Source organism: Apteryx mantelli, chromosome 16 (genome assembly GCF_036417845.1).
Source record: "Apteryx mantelli isolate bAptMan1 chromosome 16, bAptMan1.hap1, whole genome shotgun sequence".
Taxonomy (NCBI): Eukaryota; Metazoa; Chordata; class Aves; order Apterygiformes; family Apterygidae; genus Apteryx; species Apteryx mantelli.
In genome coordinates this window covers 20,146,034-20,163,514 of record NC_089993.1, presented here as the reverse complement: position 1 = coordinate 20,163,514, position 17,481 = coordinate 20,146,034, and the positions used below count along the sequence as shown (strand labels likewise).

The 17,481-nt window shown below is 50.6% G+C and overlaps 2 protein-coding genes across 5 annotated transcripts; one reads left to right on the top strand and one right to left on the bottom strand.

Moving 5' to 3' along the window:
* Positions 1-272: 272 nt before the first annotated feature.
* On the bottom strand, positions 273-3,611 carry FAHD1 (fumarylacetoacetate hydrolase domain containing 1). The gene has a single exon (XM_013953958.2). It carries the CDS (start codon positions 3,522-3,524, stop codon positions 2,853-2,855), a length of 672 nt encoding a protein of 223 aa, XP_013809412.1. The 5' UTR covers positions 3,525-3,611; the 3' UTR covers positions 273-2,852.
* Positions 3,612-3,957: 346 nt separating this feature from the next.
* Positions 3,958-16,318, top strand: HAGH (hydroxyacylglutathione hydrolase). 4 transcript variants are annotated; one of them, XM_067306707.1, is made up of 11 exons: positions 4,012-4,098; positions 5,004-5,045; positions 6,776-6,806; positions 8,279-8,460; positions 8,972-9,036; positions 10,648-10,765; positions 11,849-11,957; positions 12,992-13,095; positions 13,570-13,671; positions 14,156-14,235; positions 14,795-16,318. In XM_067306707.1, exons 4-11 carry the CDS (start codon positions 8,356-8,358, stop codon positions 14,892-14,894), a joined length of 783 nt encoding a protein of 260 aa, XP_067162808.1. In that variant the 5' UTR covers positions 4,012-4,098; positions 5,004-5,045; positions 6,776-6,806; positions 8,279-8,355; the 3' UTR covers positions 14,895-16,318. The 4 variants fall into 4 exon arrangements, with proteins under 4 accessions (XP_067162807.1, XP_067162808.1, XP_067162811.1 ...); XM_067306709.1 differs by lacking the exon at positions 4,012-4,098 and adding an exon at positions 4,168-4,182; XM_067306710.1 differs by lacking the exon at positions 6,776-6,806.
* The last annotated feature ends 1,163 nt before the right edge of the window (positions 16,319-17,481 follow it).

Sequence of the window (17,481 nt, the reverse complement as noted above, 5' to 3'; positions counted from 1 at the left end):
ATGCTTCAGTTATATTTTGTTAAAATATATTTAAATCTGTAAAAGTAAAGACAAGTTTTCTGGTGATCTTTACCAGTGAGCTTCTTTATTCTTGATCTTTGGTATTATTTTACTTTTAGAAGCATATTTAAAGCTCATTTTGGGGGGGGGGGGAAATCTGCCAGGCATCTGGTGTACTTCCTGCTGCATTACACCCCTTGGAGTGGGAAGGAAAGCAATTCTCATTTAATTTGTACATTTGAAAAATGCATGAAGGAATCATGAAACTAATCTAAAAAGCAAACATCTTTTTATTGCAGAATACCCCAAGGAGAGAAATTCTTTCTGAAGCTGTAACTCTTGATTTACTGTTACACATACATCTTTGATTTTATATAGCATGGATGAGTTTTAGCTCCTAATTTTTATTTAATTTTGTTCTTTTCAGCCAAAAGTTAATCTCCATGGTTGCTGGCCCACTGATGCTCTCTGTTTCCCGGCCAGAGATGATAATCGCTCCTCTGGGGAAAACACAGCAACATTCCCCCGTGCTTGTTTTCCTTCAGTGGAGCTCTGTGAGCCCTCCAGCTCAGCTGTGATGTATGGCAAGCAGATTTATTACAAATGAGGAAGAGACAACTTACTGCTTTCCCTCACTCTTTTCCTATGGCTATCTTCTTCCCTCTTATCGAAGTTATGTCTCCTTGACATGCTCTTTGAAGAGTTTTCAACCCAAAACTGACAATGAGCTGTACAACAAGCAAGGCCATCTGCCTCCCTGTATCACGGAGTAGGTGTCCTTTCCCCTAGCAAGCAGCAGCGTGTACAGTGTGCAGTTTTTACTGGTTAACTCTGTGAAGGGGAGTTTTGCCAAGGAAGAACAGCAGAAGGGCACAATGTGTTCTCAGATAGAAAGCTGTTGAGTGTAACACCCCTGCACCCAGAAGAAGCATTTATTTCTGTAAGCTGCTGCCATCCTAATCCAGAACCCACATGTGCTGCTCTCCTTTTGGTCTTTTATTGCAGTTACACAGGTTTGCTGCACAGCTGTGTTTGCGGTGGAGTAGTTCTATTCCCTGGTGACCTCATACCATCATGACTACCCTTTTCCCATCCACAACTAAGAATGCAAAGATGGTTTCTGTTTACCATGGCATGTTGCTAGATTAATTCAGGTCCTCCTCTTACACCAATGGAAAAGAGAGGCAGTATTTTTTTTAAGCCAGCCTGCAAAAATATTTCTATCCATAAGCATACATCTCCTGTAATTAAAATTTAGGCTTAGGGTTCTAATCCTGCAACCACAGAGGTGGGTAAGGCTAATAATCCCTCTGGGTTAGCTGAGGTTTTCAAAGGTCAATGCATGGCTAGGGTTTTGTAGGATAGTGGCCTAAAGCTAATGTAATTATCAGCAAAAGAAATGTTATCTACTTACATATGTTATAACTCAAAGTCATTCATGTATGAGATTAATTTGCTGAATTTGTATATAAATAGCCCTTTAAATGACATCCTAAATTTTAACTCTTTGGAATGATTTTCTTCCCCTCGACACACAATAGACCTTGTCAACTGTTGTGCATAAGGATGTTTTCAGAAGAAAAAAATCTGAAAAGTAGCTAGATTTTTCTTTTAAAGACAGTCCCCTGGAGCATATATTTGCAAAATGGAATCCTAAGTCTTGGAAACGAAACCACTGAAACTAGGCCACCCCTCCCCGCGACAAGTGAACCAGTTCTTCGAGAAAGCGCTGCAAGTGTAACTTTCAAAATGATGGCAAACTAAAGAGATCCCAGTTAAAACCACTGGATGTTCTACGGTCTTACGGTTTGCTTGCTGTAATGATAAGAACCTGTACAGCACTTTGCAAAGACACCTTTCCCCCAAGGTTTCCTGTGTTTCATTACAGTTCTTTCCCATTCCAGCTCCCTCATGATGACAGTGAGTCAGTGCTGCTCCCCAGCACCCAGGAACGCAGCACCTTCCACTGCTGCTGATCACCCACAAGATAGCCTTTGCAGCACCCCAGTATGGAAGGATCCCATCTTGACAGTCGCTGGAACGTACAGGGGCAAACTCCGGGTGCACAAGTCATGCTGCTGCTCTCTGAAACCATCATCTTGGGTGAATTCCAGTCTTCAGGTTAAGCTTTTATTTTCTCTTGCACACTTTCTTGCTACTTTTGTGCCCCTGTGGTAGGAACTGGGAACTGAGTGTGTGGGGAACCTAAGGCCCAGTATTAGCTGGCCTGACTTCCAGAGATGTACCTGTGAGCCAGGACATGGATGTTTTCCACTTATGGAGCATGTGGCAGAGCACCGCGTGGACAGCTGCAGTCCTTACTAGGGCCCCAGAGCATTTTCCGTACATTACCATTTTAAGGTTTTAATTTTTAATTTTTATTTTAAGGCGATACATTGGCAAAGCTCAAAATATCAGTAGAATGGAAGGGGAAACATAGTGACAGCCACCCTGCTGCTGCATTTTCTACCCTGTTTTCATTTCTCCAGCGCCTTCATAGCTGTATGGCACATTGTCTGCACAGCAAGTTCCCAACTGAGGTTTAGATATTAACCAGCTCCCCGAGGCTGGGCTGGACTCCTGGCCTGACCTCAGCTAAGCAGTCAACCCCCCCTGCAGGTTCACAGCCTCAGGGGAGGCTGAAGCCTCTGTGGGCACGGCGCCTGTTTCAGTCAAAGGCCTTCAGAGCTCGTGGGCTACATGTTTTTGATGCTTGACCGTCGACCGGACGCTTAGGCCATAGGAGTGTTTAACATCCAGGGCGGCAGACATGCCAGCGTGTCTATTCATTCACCAGCCATTCCCAGAAGTGTCTCTTCCTGTGCAGAGCGGGGTCACAGCGAGGCGCTCTGTTAGGATCGACGTGTTTGCTGTGCCACCTTAAACCGCATGGACAGGACGTCACTTATCCCAGCCTCTATCTCATCATTCACCTGCAGGGACCCAACTCCTTTGGGAGACCCTGTCAGAATCAAGTCCCCTTCTTCCAGGGTGACAATTTCACTGATGTAGCTGATCAGGTAGGGGATGGAGAAGATCATAGAGGAGGTCTCCCCCTCCTGCCTCAGCTTTCCGTTCACCTTGAGCCAGATCTTCAGCTTGTGAGGGTCTGGGATCCTGTCCTTGGGCACGAAGTCACTGACGGGACACGATGTACTGAAGCCCTTGGCCAAGGTCCAGGGCAGACCCTTCTTTTTGCACTCTTCCTGCGTGTCCCTGGCGGTCATGTCCAAGCACAGGGCATAGCCGGCCACGTGCTCCATGGCGGCCTCCTGGGACACAGCCTGGGCTCTCTTCCCGATCACCACCCCCAGCTCCACTTCGTGGTGCAGGTTGCTGCAGTAGTACGGCCGCACGATGGGCGAGCCTTCGCGCACGTAGGCCGAGGAAGGCTTGAGGAAGAAGAGGGGCTCGGGGGGCAGCGCGCTCCCCATCTCCTTGGCGTGCTCCGCGTAGTTCCGCCCCACGCAGACGATGTTTCTGCCCCACTCCCAGAAGCGGGCCAGGGGCCTGGAGGAGGCCATGGGCGCAGCGCGTCTCCTTCCCCGGGGGATCGCGGGTGACCTTGCGGCGTCCTCGGCAGGGCCGGGAGGCGCAGAGCTGCCTGCCTGCCTGCCTGCCTGCAGCCGGCGAGCTGCTCGCCCCTCCTCCGGCTCTGCCTGCCTCCTTCCTTCCGTCCGTCCGTCCGTCCGTCCTTCCTGCCGCGCTCCGCTCCCCCCCCCGCGGCGGAGTGCCCAGGGCAGCCGTGCGCCGCCGCCTCCTTGCCCGGCTGAGCAAAGCGCCCGGTTGCACAAAGCGCCCGGCCCGGGGGAGGGAAGGGGAGGGGAGGGAAAAGAAGGGAAGGGAAGGGAAGGGGAGGGAAGGGAAGGGAAGGGAAGGGGGGGAGGCGGGGGCCGCCCCCGCTGCGCGCCGCCCTCCGCCCTCCCTCCGCCCTCCCTCCTCCCCGGGACGGCGAGCAAAGGTAACGGGGCCGGGGCCTGGCGCACCGGGCGGGGCGCGCTGCCGTGCCGTGCCTGCGCCGCACCATGCTCGGCGGGGGCTGGCGGAGCCTCGGCACCGCCCTGGCGGCCCTGGGAACCGGGGCCCTGCTCCGAGCCGGTACGTGCGAGCGGCTGGCGGGCAGCGCTGCTCGCCCGGCGCCCGCCTGCTCTGCCCGGGGCGGCGCGGAGGGGTTGCGGCTCGGTAGGATCCTCGGGCGCTGCGGGGCTGCGCGATGCCTCCTCTGCAGCGGGGCCGGGCAGCGGGGGGGGCCCGGGCAGCGGGGCCAGGCCGGGGGGGGGGGGCCCGTGCAGCGTCCCCCTTGCAGCGGGGCCGGGTCGTGCAACGGGGCCGCGCAACGGGGCCGGGCCGTGGGGGGGACCCGTGCAGTCTTCCCCTTGCAGCGGGGCCGGGCTGTGGGGGGTACCCGTGCAGCGTCCCCCGTGCAGTGGGCCGAGCGGGGCCGGGGCGTGGGGGGGGGGGCCATGCAGCGTCCCCCTTGCAGTGGGCCGGGCCTTGGGGGGGGGGGCATGAGGGGCCGTGCAGCGTCCCCCTTGCAGTGGGGCTGGGGCGTGGGGGGGCCGTGCAGCATCCCAATTGCAGCAGGGTGGGGTGGGGGGGGACCATGCAGCATCCCCCTTGCAGTGGGTTGGGCCGTGGGGGGGCCATGAGGGGCCGTGCAATGTCCCCCTTGCAGTGGGGCTGGGGGGCCGTGCAGCATCCCGCTTGCAGCAGGGGGGGGGCGTGGGGGGACCATGCAGTGTCCCCCTTGCAGTGGGGCTGGGGCGTGGGGGGGGCCGTGCAGCATCCCGCTTGCAGCAGGGTGGGGCGTGGGGGGGCCACGCGGTGTCCCTCTCCCAGTGGGACATGGGGGCCGTGCTGTGCCCTGTTGCAGCTGGGGAAGGCAGAGGCTGGGGGGGGGGCTGTAGGGACCCTCCTGTGGCTTGCTGGGTGGGGGGGCTGGATGCGGGTGCCCCTGGCCAGCTCAGGAGTTTGACGCTGGTTTCTCTTTTTTCACGGCTCAGGGGTGCGCCGGGCTTTTTAAGCTGACTCACAGCCCCAAGTAGGTCAGTATCTGCTCAGCTGGAGCCTCTCTGTCGGTGGCTTTTCTGCACTGATAACGAGCCTGGGAGGCTCCTGCAAAGGTCCTGGGCTCCCAAAGCGCTGGTTATTGCTCTGGGGTCTTGGGGGAGGGAGGCTTGAATTTAAACTAAGTTTGGACGGTGGGGAATTGTACTGGTAATGTTAAAAACCTGAAAAACCTCTAAGCTCTGCATTTAAATTTGGGGCCTAAATTCTGAAAGTGTCTCTTTGAACCAGGGCTTTGGCCTGACAGTGTCTCTGGGGAATCTTGCTAGGGGCCTTCTGCATTGCTCCATTTTTAAGACCTAGCCTTAATGATGTAGAATCCATTGGAGTTACTGCCAGGTGTGGAAACCCTGATGCTATCTCAGGAACAAGTGTGTCAAACTCCGAGCGACTACTAGGTCTCGAGTTTGCCAGGTTGCAGCGTGTCTGTTCTGCTCCTGGGAGCCGGCGGCTGTGGTGTCCTTCCCTGCAGGGCTGCGACCTGCCCTGCAGCCTGCCGCAGGCGCCGAGGGGGCGAAATCGGGGAGCTGGAGTTCCGCTGGCTCTGGGGAGCCAATGTGAACTCGCTTGCTATCCAAAAAATAGCTGCGTGCAGGTTACGTAAAAGGTGAATGTGGTGTTCCTGCTCGTATGGCAATGCAGGGAGGTTTCTCTGGGTGTGTCTGCGCAATCATTCTCAGTGCGTGTGACCATAAGTTTGAAATAGGAATTTTCCCCTCTTATCCATAATGAAAGGAGTAGAACAAAGTACTATGGAGAAAAGGCATAAAGCATCCCTTTTCTGAAGGAATCTAGTATTAAACTGTACTGCTGCCTGTTGCCTTTAGTCTCCAGCATGCATGCATTTATGTGATGACATTGACACTTCCTACCTGCAGACCTTTTCCTCTTGCTGAGCCAAGTTGCACTAGTGAGCCATTCCAGAAAACCAAAGCGTGTGATCCAAAGGCTGCTGATGTCCGAGGGAAAACTTCTGTTATCCCCAATTGTCTTTGCATCAGGCATGAAGTCAGGAGGGGTGTGTTACAAAACTGAGTGAAAATGAAGTTCTTGAACTTTAGTTTTGGAATAGACTTGCATGCATGACAGCGATTCTGAAATGATCTCTGTGCTAGCTACTGAGCCAGGGCAAGAGTTACATATTACTAGGAGAACTTCCCTGAGCAGAACTGGTTCTGAGAACATGTTCTTCTCATTAAGAGTAGTGCTATGCATGCATGAGAGAGCTTTTGATCCGCTCCTTGAATGGGAAGAGCTGAAAAGGTGCAGCTTAGCTACGGAAGGAAATTCAGAATGAGTTTCTTACTTCGTGGATGCTTTCTCAGTACTTTGTTTAAAATGCATTTTAGAAAGCGTTTCCTTGTGTTGTGTAGTTTGTTTGTTTTGCAAGAATGTGAATTAAACATGCAGAGATACTTTAGGATGATGGCTAAGCTTAGAAACAGTTCATAGGAAGAAAATTTTTAAAGTATGTGAATAATTCCTTTGACTTGAAGTTAGGGTGGGGTGGGGTGGGAGTTTTTTGTTTGTGTGTTTGTTTTCAGTTAGTGCCTGGTCCTGCAAACACACGTGTAGTGCATATACAGTTGTTTTGACTGACAGCGTCCAACAGAAAAATGCTTCATGCTAGGGAGCGGTTGAGGAGCAATTGCTTTTTTTTCTATCAAGGAATGACAAGGGTTTGTGTTTTTTGTTCTTTTTTTGAAAGGACTTTCCTGCTCCAAAGGAACGCTTGGCAGGTATGGATGCTTTCTTCAATACTACATGCCTTCTGTGTCAAATGCCCAGTGCATGCCTACACTGTTGTGCCTTAGGGTTTTATCTGCAGTACTGTGTTTAATTTTACTTGCGCTCTCCCCTCCTTACCTCGCTTTCATTATAAGCAAGTGAGGTGGTGGATGGGGAAAGGGAAAAAATGGGTCTGGGCAGGATAAGTATACCAGAGGGGCCTTAGAGCCCCCGCTGTCCCTGTGTCTGGGGTTTGCGGCAGTCGTCGCATGCACCGGTCAGAACTTTGATCTTGGTTTTGCAGCACCGTGTGTTGTGCCAGTCTCCGGAGCTCTGGGGGGGTTGTCTGTACTGGCTGCAGTGAGACCGTGAGGCCTCTTCTCCCCAGAGCAGTCGCTTATCAGAGGTGGGCAGGTGTTTTGGGAGAGAGGAGCAGGTCGCTTATGAGCGTGGCGATCCCTCCCTTTGGCACTGATGGAAGTTACCAAGCGCTGAGTGTTAGGAGCCTTAGGGCTGGAGTCGGTGGTGCAAGATGAAACAACAGCTGAGCCAGCACAATTCAAAATAATGCAGTCGCCTTCCTCTGTGTGCACGGGCCTTGGGTGTTAAGAGAAATGATTACTGGTTTGTAGAGACTGACGCATCTTTACCTTGAAGTGCATGGACCCAGGCCTGTGTTACAGGGCTTCAGCAATGGAAGGGCTCTTCCTCCTTGTTTCCCCCCTTTTTTTTTAATGTCGGATCCTCTTGTTGCCTGATTGTATCTCTAAGAACTGTGTATCTGTGAGCCTGGACAGTGTGGAAAAAGTGGAGCCTGGGTTATTTGCATCTCAAATAAGATTTGCTTCTTGGATCTGATTAAACATTTAACCAAAAGTAAATAGCAAAGTGCTGCCGTTGCATCAGGGTAACCCATTAACAAGAAACCTTCCTGCAGTGTGTGTCTTGTATCTGGCCAGCCGAGGAGCTTCCACAGAGAGAACCTGTCTTCTCTCCATGGCACTGTGCAGGGTGTGATTTCCCCAACTGATGAATGAGATATTTCTGCGCTATCAGTGTCTGTATTTCTTCATTATATTTTGTTTGTTTGTAACATGGCATTTTGTGCTTTTTTTTTTCCTTTTTTTTCCCCACAAAGTCGCTGTCCCAGGCTGACCTTTGTCCAGCTGTCCCCACTCTGTTCTGATTTCCTTCCTCTTGAAATCTTCTCTTGAGTAGGGGCCCAGCGCTTTGCCTGCATGAGCATGTCTCTGGAAGCAAAGTGCTCCTTCCCTCTCCTGTGCAGCCAGAGCCTCCCACACTGCGGGTAGCAGGGTGACATTGCTCTGTTCCTCCGTGACCTCTCTCCTCTCCCTCCGCAGGAGGCAGCCTTGGGCTATGGGTGACCTTCTCTGGGGCTGTGGTTTTGGGGCCCTGCTCCGCTCTGTCCCACATGTTCATCTCCCTGGGCTGACCTGACATTTGACTGTTTTGGGGTCCCCAGGTCCAGCGCAGCTGCGAGCTGTCTTCCTGCACACGGAGCACGAGCAGAGGAAGTCGAAGACAGTTGCACAAGTCGACATGAAGGTGGAGTTGCTCCCAGCCCTCACAGACAACTACATGTACCTCCTCATCGATGAGGAGACGAAGGAGGCTGCTATAGTTGATCCTGTGCAGCCCCAGAAGGTAATGTACGCTGCCCCTGCTGCCAGTCTGGGAGATCCTTCCAGTTGCTGAGTATGCGAGAGGCAGAATTAGTCACAGGTCTGACTCAGGCTTGGAGGAAAGGCAGGAAATGCTGGCCATCCATAGCTACGGGCAAGGCTTCATAGGCTGTGTTCTTCTGTGCTTGGGCAGCCTGTCCCTGAGTTCAAGGGTTATTGGCCTGTTTTGTTTTTTTGGTTGTTTTTTTTTGTTTTTTTTTTCCCCTCCCTTGATTTGCTCTACTGCAGGACAGAGGAAATGGAACTGGGGACGTAACTGTCGTCTAGTTGGGTCAGAGACCTCATGTCCTGATCTGTAACCCCCTACTTGGAGAGAGAGGAGCTCTCTGCGTAGTCACTGGGGAGCTCGGTTGTGGCTTGTGGCCCTCTCAAACCTTGTAGTAGCTGTGTCTAGAATGTGGCAGGCGTCTGAGGTGTGCTGTTAAGTCATTTTATGTGAGTTATAATGTTCTTGCTGTGTCCTGTGCCTGCAGGTTTTGGATGCAGTCAAAAAGCACGGCGTGAAGCTGACCACCGTCCTGACCACACACCATCACTGGTAACCTTACCTGCTGTAGTGAGATCCCTCTTTCCTGTGAATAAACACAACCAGACAAGAATTGTTGCACATCCAGATCAGATCTGTCTTCTTTAAGCAGGAACTTCAGTGTGAGGAGAAGGGCCAGAGCTCAGGAAGTGTCCCCTGGGCTGTCTGATACTAGCATACCCAGGGAGACGCTGCTGAGAACATGGGTCCATGGGTGTTCAGGGCAGGTCTGGGTTTGGAATATGACATCCCCTTCCTCTTCCATCTGGTGCACCAGAGCAGCATGTCCCATACACTTCCACACCGCTGTTCTGAGTTGTGTAAGTGCTTGTTAAATGGAAGGGGAGGAATAACCGGGGAGAGAGTGCCTTGGATCAGCACACGGTTGTGTTCCCTTGGAGGCCAACTGCCACGACAGTTCCTTGCCTGCTTGTTTGACCAGGCAGCTCAGAGCTAAGACTAATCCAGTGTTAGCACAGGCTTTCTGAAGCACAGCAGAGAAATAGTTTGTGAATTAAAAGAACAGATTCTCTTAGTCAGAGGGGTGTGACTGGTGAAGGGCTGCTTTTAAAAAGCTGATGCTTACACCAAGATCTCCCCTAGAAGATGTCCAGGTTGCTGATAGACTGGACATGCAAGTAGTCCATCTCTGTTCTTTGGTGTTTGAAACCACAGAATAGCTCTGGGAAGGGACAGTCCTGTGGAGGTACAGCGAACACATGAGGAAGTGAAGTGCAGAGAAACGGTACCAAATCGCTGAGTACACAGCAAAGATGGGAAAGTCTTCCTGTGCCTGGAGTTGAGCCAAGCTTTCTTATGAGTAATTCTCGCTATGTACTGGCACGCCGTCTATATTGCAAGTTCTCCGTGTCAGTGCCTTTAACCTTTAAAATGCTGGCTTATTCCAGCTGGTCAGTGAAATGTGTGTGTGGTGGCAGATGTGGAAGGAGGACTGCAGGAGGGAGCACGTTTACCTTGAACTGCTAGGACATGCTGGTAAGGCCTGCTACTCGCAGTCAGCTGTTGTGGGAGGTTTACCTGGATTGCAGATTAACTCTGCTGGGGATGTAAAAAATGAACGTTTTGCTCTAGCGCTTTATGCAACGTTGACCCTGACTAACCCCTCCCATTGGTCATAGTGGAGCCATCTAGGAGCCAACCCCAGTCTGGCAGGACCAGCACTGAGAGTAAATGCTGAGCAGTTTGGGCATCTATTCACCTGCTCCCCAGTGTCTTTTGGGACAGTGAATTACCCATATCCCCATTATCGCAGTCTCTCACTGCCCTGCTTAGTGGAGAGTTGATATAAGTATGTAAAGCCAGAGTTCCCCAGTTAGGTGTGAACTCGAGGGGTGTTCTTGGAGAGCTGCTGACCAAGGTCATATCTTGAAATCCTTCCTGAATTTGCTGCTCTACAACACTGGCACCTGTGTAAATGGCACTGAAAGAAACTATCTGCACTGGTGCTGATGTGGCCTGTCCTTTGATATGAGGACAGTGTTAGATGTGTGGCTGCTGGGAGACTAGCTGATCAGAAGTGATCACCTGGAGGTTACTACTGCAATTTGAGTTACAAGAAATTTGTCTTCATCCCTGCCCAAATCTGTCTTTTTAACCTTCCAGGGACCATGCTGGAGGAAATGAAAAGCTCGTGAAGATGGAGACGGGGTTGCGTGTTTATGGGGGAGACAGCAGGGTTGGAGCGCTAACACAGAAGGTGTCACACCTTACATCACTCAAGGTAAAGGGAGTGAGCTGCAGGACTTGTTTGGGGGCATCTTCCATTTGTAGAACAGCCTTAGAGATGGACCAGTGCAGTCCAACTTGTGTTAATATTGTGGTTACAGCTCTTTTACCTCCTTAATGTCTCTTGGAAGCAGTTGATGGTTTAACTACAGCTTTTTGGCTTTCTCAACCCTATGAACCATAACCCCTCTGCCTCCTTTTGGCTGGTGATACTTTGTTGGCGAGAACATTGGCATGGCTCACACGCCTGTATTGCCCAGAGCATGCTGGGTGTCCAGCTGCTGTTTGACAGCTGTCTTTGCTGCGGTGGTCAGAACATAGGTGTGAAGGGCTTGTGTTCTGCTTCTAGCCTGGTTAGGACTGAGCAAATGCAAGCGGTCCTCTCTGAATCAAGGCGGAGGATACAAGGTGGAGAGCAGCTGTGCCAGCAGTGATGGCTGCTTGCATTGCTTTTCCTGAACTAAAGCAGCAAACCCTGTTGGAACATAACTTTTTAATTACAGATGGGCTGGCGGATGACGTAAACTGTTGTGAAATGTGCAGGATGGCCTGAATGTCGCTGCAAGTCCTGCAGTGCACCTTTGGGGGGTCAGCAGCAAAGGCGGCAGCACAGGAACACATGGGAAGGTGCAAATTAGAGCTGTGGGGGAATTATCCCTTTAGCCTAATGAGTGTGTGTAGTCCCTCCCTGTTGCTGAGTGTCCTCCACTTCTTCCCTTCAGCTCTATTTTTGTTTGGAGCTTTTTACACTTGATTAACTTTGTTTAGGGTTTTGTATTGCTCTGGATCTGTTTGCTCTTGCTGTCAACCAGGCGCTGAGTCACTCTGCATGTAAATGAAAGAATCTGGCAGTTCTCTTTGTAACAACACCTGCTAGGATGAAACAGCTCCCTTCCAAGTCCTTACCGTAAAACTCTCTTGCTGGACTCTCCAGGGAACAGAGCTGGGATTTACTGGCCAACTTTGTGAGAATTTGCCTGTAGGACTACTAGACGATTGTAATAGTGGCAATTCTTTTCTAATCATATAAATACTGGCAAACAGTAGCTTAAGCTCTAGTCTTCTGCCTTCTTCTCAGGTGGGATCTCTTAATGTGAAATGCCTCTGTACACCATGTCACACTTCTGGACACATCTGTTATTATGTGACTAAGCCAAATAGCTCCGAGCCACCTGCTGTTTTTACAGGTGAGGAGTTGGGAGGTTACATCGCCTGCAACCTGTGTCACAAAGAAATAGGCTATCCCTCTGCTTGTGTGCTCCTGCCTCTGGATGTGTATTTGTTCCTTATTACCACTGCAGCTGACTAACTTCCTTACCTTGCCCCCTTAGCAAGAGCTACCAAGTAGTGATTGTAGATAAACCTGGTGAAACCCCTCTGGGTTTGTAAAGGCATTGCTGGACGCCCTGCAAGCAACATTCAGAAAGAGCCCTGGATGAGTCTTGCTTTTAACACTTTCTTCTCTGAATCAAGAGCTGGGTTTTTTTGTACACCCCCCTGCCCTACCCCAGGCCAAACTGTGTCTTGATTCCAAAGACGGTTTGCTTTTCCATATATCCGTATCTGTGTCCATAACAAAACTGAGAGAACAGAAAGTGGGGAAATAAGACAGGATGGGTGTTCCATCTCTAGTAGTCTGGGTTTGGTTCCTATTTTGGAGAGTAGGGTTACCCTTTAAATGAGACTGCTGTCGGCCTCCCCAGACTGCCGTATCTTCTGTCTCCTGGTGAGTGTTCTCCAGAGTTTGGACCAACTGGTGTCTAGAAGAAGTAACTGCTTGAGCGGAGGTTTAGGGAGCACTGAGGAGAAAATGCAGAGGAAACAAAGTACTCACGTGCCTTTATCTTTGTTCAAGTTCATAGCAAAGAGAACTAGTATTCCTTGTCCTCTGTAGAAGGGACAAGAAGGGAGAGCAAGGGAGATTGCCTCGCAGCTAGGGACTGTTTGCCTGTGGAGGCTGTGAGATTTTCTGCCTTAGCAGTTGAGTGGATTAGAGAGGTATTTGTCATGTGGATTAATGTAGCACTGAGCCCGTGCGGGGCAGAGGCATTGACTGGGCGTCCCTGTACCACTAGGAGCAGTGCTGCAGAGTGCCTGCGCCTTCTGGCTAGCTGCAGCAAGGACTGAGCAGTGGCAGGACTGATCCCTTGGGGAGCGTTTGCTTGTCTTTGGCGTCAGGAGCCTTGTCTGGTCCTGATGCCCTGTTATGCTTCGCTCCCAGGTGACACGCTGTTTGTGGCTGGTTGTGGGAAGTTCTTCGAGGGAACTCCGGAGGAAATGTACAGAGCGCTGATTGAGATTTTGGGCAGCTTGGAACCTGAAACGGTATGAAACTATCCTTCTGTGCTAGTAGGTTAAGTAGCCAAAATGTACTACAGACATCATAAGAAACTGTCTTCCTAGTAATACTGGTGTTCGAAGATAGAATTTCCCATGTGCTGAAGGAGTGAATGCTTACATCAAGGGCTGTCTTTGCTGCAGAATAGCTGCAGTCCTTTGAGAAGGAAATACATATACCCCAAATACATTTGTGTTTTGTGGGGAAAGAGTAGAGGCTATTTATTAAAACAAAGACTAAAGAGCTAGGATGCCTGGGTTCTTTCATCAGACTTGCCACTAAATTGGCACACAGTATCTGGCTGATCACACCCAGCGCTTTGCCTGTGCATGTCTCCCATGGAGAGTATGGCGTATCCTGGAGGGTTGACTCTGGGCCCCGCTTTGTACCGTACCACTGATGATAGCGCCTGGCACTCCGCCTCCCTAGAGCCCCGTGTAACTCTTCGTTTCTCTTCCTAGAGAGTTTACTGTGGTCATGAATACACCATCAACAATCTCAAATTTGCGCGACATGTTGAGCCCAATAATGTTGCTATCCAAGAAAAGCTTGCTTGGGCCAAGGTGAGTTGGTTCATCCTTTCTCTAGACCCGCTGGATGCCTTTGTGGACGTAGGGCCTCTTTGGGAAGGCAGAGGAGAGGGGACAGCATGAGAGAGAGGCTGAGGGGAGGGAAGGCAGTGTTAAGAGCCAGAAGCAGCAGTAGCTCGTGCTTTCAAGGGTGCAGTGTGTTTGGGAGCAGGGTTTGTGGTGTCCCAGAGAGGATGGTTCGCTATCCTGTGGTGATATAGCCACCCCTGGGAATTTCTTGGTATAAGTACAGGCTTACCCTGCACATCCCTCTGGGAGGATTAGCTCTGCCCCGGAAAGCTAAGGCCCGTGTCCCTCTGTGCGCTTGTCTGACTGCACGGCCCCGGGAAGGGCCTGGCTGGAGGAGCAGTTCAAGTAATTGGATGCAGCATTAAGCCTGCTGCATGGTTCATACCCAGGACACTTCTTGTTCACCAAAACATTCCTCATCAAGCAGAAATCTCTCCCCTTGTTGTAGGCAAAATACGACAGTGGTGAACCAACCATACCCTCCACAATTGCAGAGGAGTTTACATACAACCCCTTCATGCGAGTGAGGTACGGAGCGGGTGTGGGACTGATGCCTCTGTCTTGTGTTTGGGATGTGGGTGTGTGTAGGGAGGATGAGGTCTCCAAAGAGTGAGCCATGGGAGCGAACTGCTCTCTTGCATCACGTGCTTCTGTTTGGATGCTGCCAAGACCTTCCTTAAAACATCTGCGTTCCAATAGTAAATATGGCAAAATATACTCGCTGTCCTGGCAGAGGCTTGTTCCAGTAAGATTTGAAGGGGTGTGATGAGCACTTCTGCCTGTGCTGAGGTCCCTGGCTCGGGAGCCACAACACGCTGTACTCCACAGTGTGATTATGTTCCTTTGTCAGGCTGAGTTTGGCAGAGAGGCACAGTAAAAGATGCTGTTCAAGGCATAAGAGTTTTTGCAACCTCTGTTGCCCGTGAGTGTTTAAGTCAAGGGAGCTGATGTGGCAAAGCCCGAGTCCTTGGTCTTAAATGCAAAATCTCCCCTTGATGCAGATGAAATGTGATAGTGGTGACTTTGCCTGTGAGATTTTTATCTTGCAGCATGTGTATTTACTGTCCTTGGTGTTCCCCCCTGGTAGGGAGAAGACAGTTCAGCAGCACGCTGGGGAGACTGACCCCATCCGAACGATGGGAGCCATCAGAAAAGAGAAGGATAACTTCCGGGTCCCGAAGGACTGAGCACTCTGCCTGAATCACTTTAAATGTCGGTTCAATTGTAGCTTAGACTATTCAGATGTTTTAGGAGTTAAGAATTCTGTTGTGGTTAAGACAGTCATATTTAGGTTTTTATTTTGTTTTAATTAAGGAAAAAAAGCACTTTGCCCTTGTTGAGATGTTCTACAGCATATTTATATGATGAAGAATATTTATCCCTCTATTTCTGGCTCTCAAACTGTCACATATGTCACAAACAGATCAGATCATTTTATAAGTGTTGGTACGTGGCTCAGAGGCTGGGGTAGGGAAGAGTCAAGTCTTGGAGCCTAAAAAAAAAAAAAAAAGAGTTCCTGTTATTTTTATAGGAGCCTGCTGTGAATGTGGACAGTGGGCCTGGGGCCCAAGATGTTTTCATTTAAAACGTAGAGACAGAATGCACATAACTTAAATTGCCATCCGAAGATTTAAATTTTTCCATGCTGCTACTTCTGAGTCTGTTGCTTTTGTCTCCACTAAAGCCACTTGCCAGTGACAGACCTGCTCTTCCACCACCAGTTAAGGGCTTAGTTTATTAAATATGCTGTGTGGCCTGGCTTTAGAAACAGGACGGTGGGACTGTCCAGCTGTTCTGTAGGGCTTTTCTCTTCTCGCTGACTTCCCTTCTCATAGACTGCAGTAACTCTTCCAGGCAGCGTGCTGGCTTGGAGATGGCACTGTTGCTTGTACCCTTTCCCTGGTAACTCGGCCTGTTTGCATGTACCTGCTCACCGCTCTTAATTGTGATCTGTATGTTACTTGCATTAGTACCACAAGGCTGAAGGAGGAGTTCATCTGCTCGCACAAGATCCTGAGGAGAAAGAACTTATCTGGTGACTAACTGCATGTCTAACAGTTGAGTAGCAACTGGATTACTCCAGTAGGTTCCTTGCTGCCAATAGCCAGAAGAGCTGCTCTGTAACGTGCTGTGAACTAGCACTTACTAGCGGGACACTGATCCCCAGCCAAGAGAGCAACCGTTCTGGTGAACGTGGGTGGTAACTATCTTGTGCCTCTGAATGTGGAAGATGCCGGCATATAGGCCTGAATTAAATGGGAGCAGATGCTGTATGCTACTGCGATTAACCACTTACCCCTGCAACCTGCTCTGGTCCAGCTTCTGTTCAAGAAAGACCAGAGAAATGATGTTATAAATGGAGAGGTTGCCCATATATCGCCAAATTAAATCGGGCTTAGATCTCAGATCCCCTGAGAAACTGTCTTAGCATGGCATGTTCCAGTTTCTAGGTTTGCCCATTAGGCTTAAAAGCTGTCTCTCTTCTCAGACTAGTGCCATATGACCTGAGTCTGCAGCCATCCTGAAAACTGCAAGGAGGAAACTTCCCATTGGGCTCTTTTTCTGACTGGGAGTAGTGTGTGAAAGTGGGTGAATGGGATCAACTTTGGGGGGAACAAATCCGGTTTTCGGAGAGAAGAGCGGATTAAGTCTGAATGGCTTATCTTCTTGGGGTGGCTGAGATGCTTAGTCCTGGTTGTGGAATAAAATCTGTTCAGACCAAAGAGGCCTGCAGCAAGGCCAGCTTTCTGCTCTCCGTGTTTGGAAGTATTTGTTTGCACCTGTGGGATCCACAGCACTCGGACATCTGTCTGCAGCCCAGGTGCAGAGAGAAGTGGCACAGGTACCTGGCTGTGAGTTTTTCCTAGTACCTCCCCAGCTGAAACAGTATTTCTGGAAGAACTTGTGTTGCCAATTCACTTCGAGGTATTGCAGTCCCGCTACCTGCTGGCAGCTTTGGCAGAGAGCCGAGCGGAGCGTTGAAATGACCCCGCATCCCTGCTGTACCATGAAGCAGCGTTGTTCTGGATGAACCAGCAGTTAGCCAGGCTGCCTGTTCATGCCTTGGAGGCCGAGCCAGTATCCAGGGAGCTTTGTGTTGCTAAGGAAAGTCTTTCCAAAGTAACTGCCGCCTCCGAGTTCTCCAGTATCCTGGTGCCCAGATCTGGGCTCTGTTTGGCCCGGGACGCACCTCTCCTGTGCTTTCCATCCTTCAACTTGGTGTCTTAAAAAAAAAAAAAAGGATGGAAGGCAACAGAAACATCAGAAGGGCTGGCAAGAGGCAGAGGACCTGCTGCAGGAGCGACCTTCCTCCTCTCCTCCATCTCGAGCATCCGGAACGCCTTGTGCCTGATCAAGTGTGGTGACAAGGAGGGAAGGTTGGTGGTTAGTTACTGCTTTGGGCTTTTCGAAGCTCTCTGCAAGGGCTGCTGCAGCTTGCACATTTGCTGTATGTCTGCGTGCTGGTACCGTGGCTTAATCACCTTTACTCTTACGGTGCCGGAGGAATCTCGCTTGCCAAGCCTGGTAGAAACCCGTCCTGAAAACCGTCGGGAGCGGATGGGCGATGATCAGCGTGCGAGGTGAGCCAAAGACGGTAGGACACAGTCTTCAAGGGGCTCGCCGTCTGTCTTCAATGAGTTTTGCTCCTACTCATGTCTTCTTCCCTGTTTCTGGATCTCAGTTGCATACTGCGATTGCTCAAATAGGAGGGTTTCGTTGTGTGGTGTTTTTTTTTTTTTTTTTTTTTTTGGAATAAATGTTTCGCAGTTGAAA

Coding starts and splice junctions, on each gene's coding strand:
- HAGH (XM_067306706.1), top strand. CDS start 4,026: ATGCTCGGCGGGGGCTGGCGGAGCCTCGGCACCGCCCTGGCGGCCCTG. Junction 10,766..11,848: donor CACACCTTACATCACTCAAG/GTAAAGGGAGTG, acceptor CCTTCTTCTCAG/GTGGGATCTCTTAATGTGAA. Junction 11,958..12,991: donor GCCACCTGCTGTTTTTACAG/GTGAGGAGTTGG, acceptor CTTCGCTCCCAG/GTGACACGCTGTTTGTGGCT.
- FAHD1 (XM_013953958.2), bottom strand. CDS start 3,524: ATGGCCTCCTCCAGGCCCCTGGCCCGCTTCTGGGAGTGGGGCAGAAAC.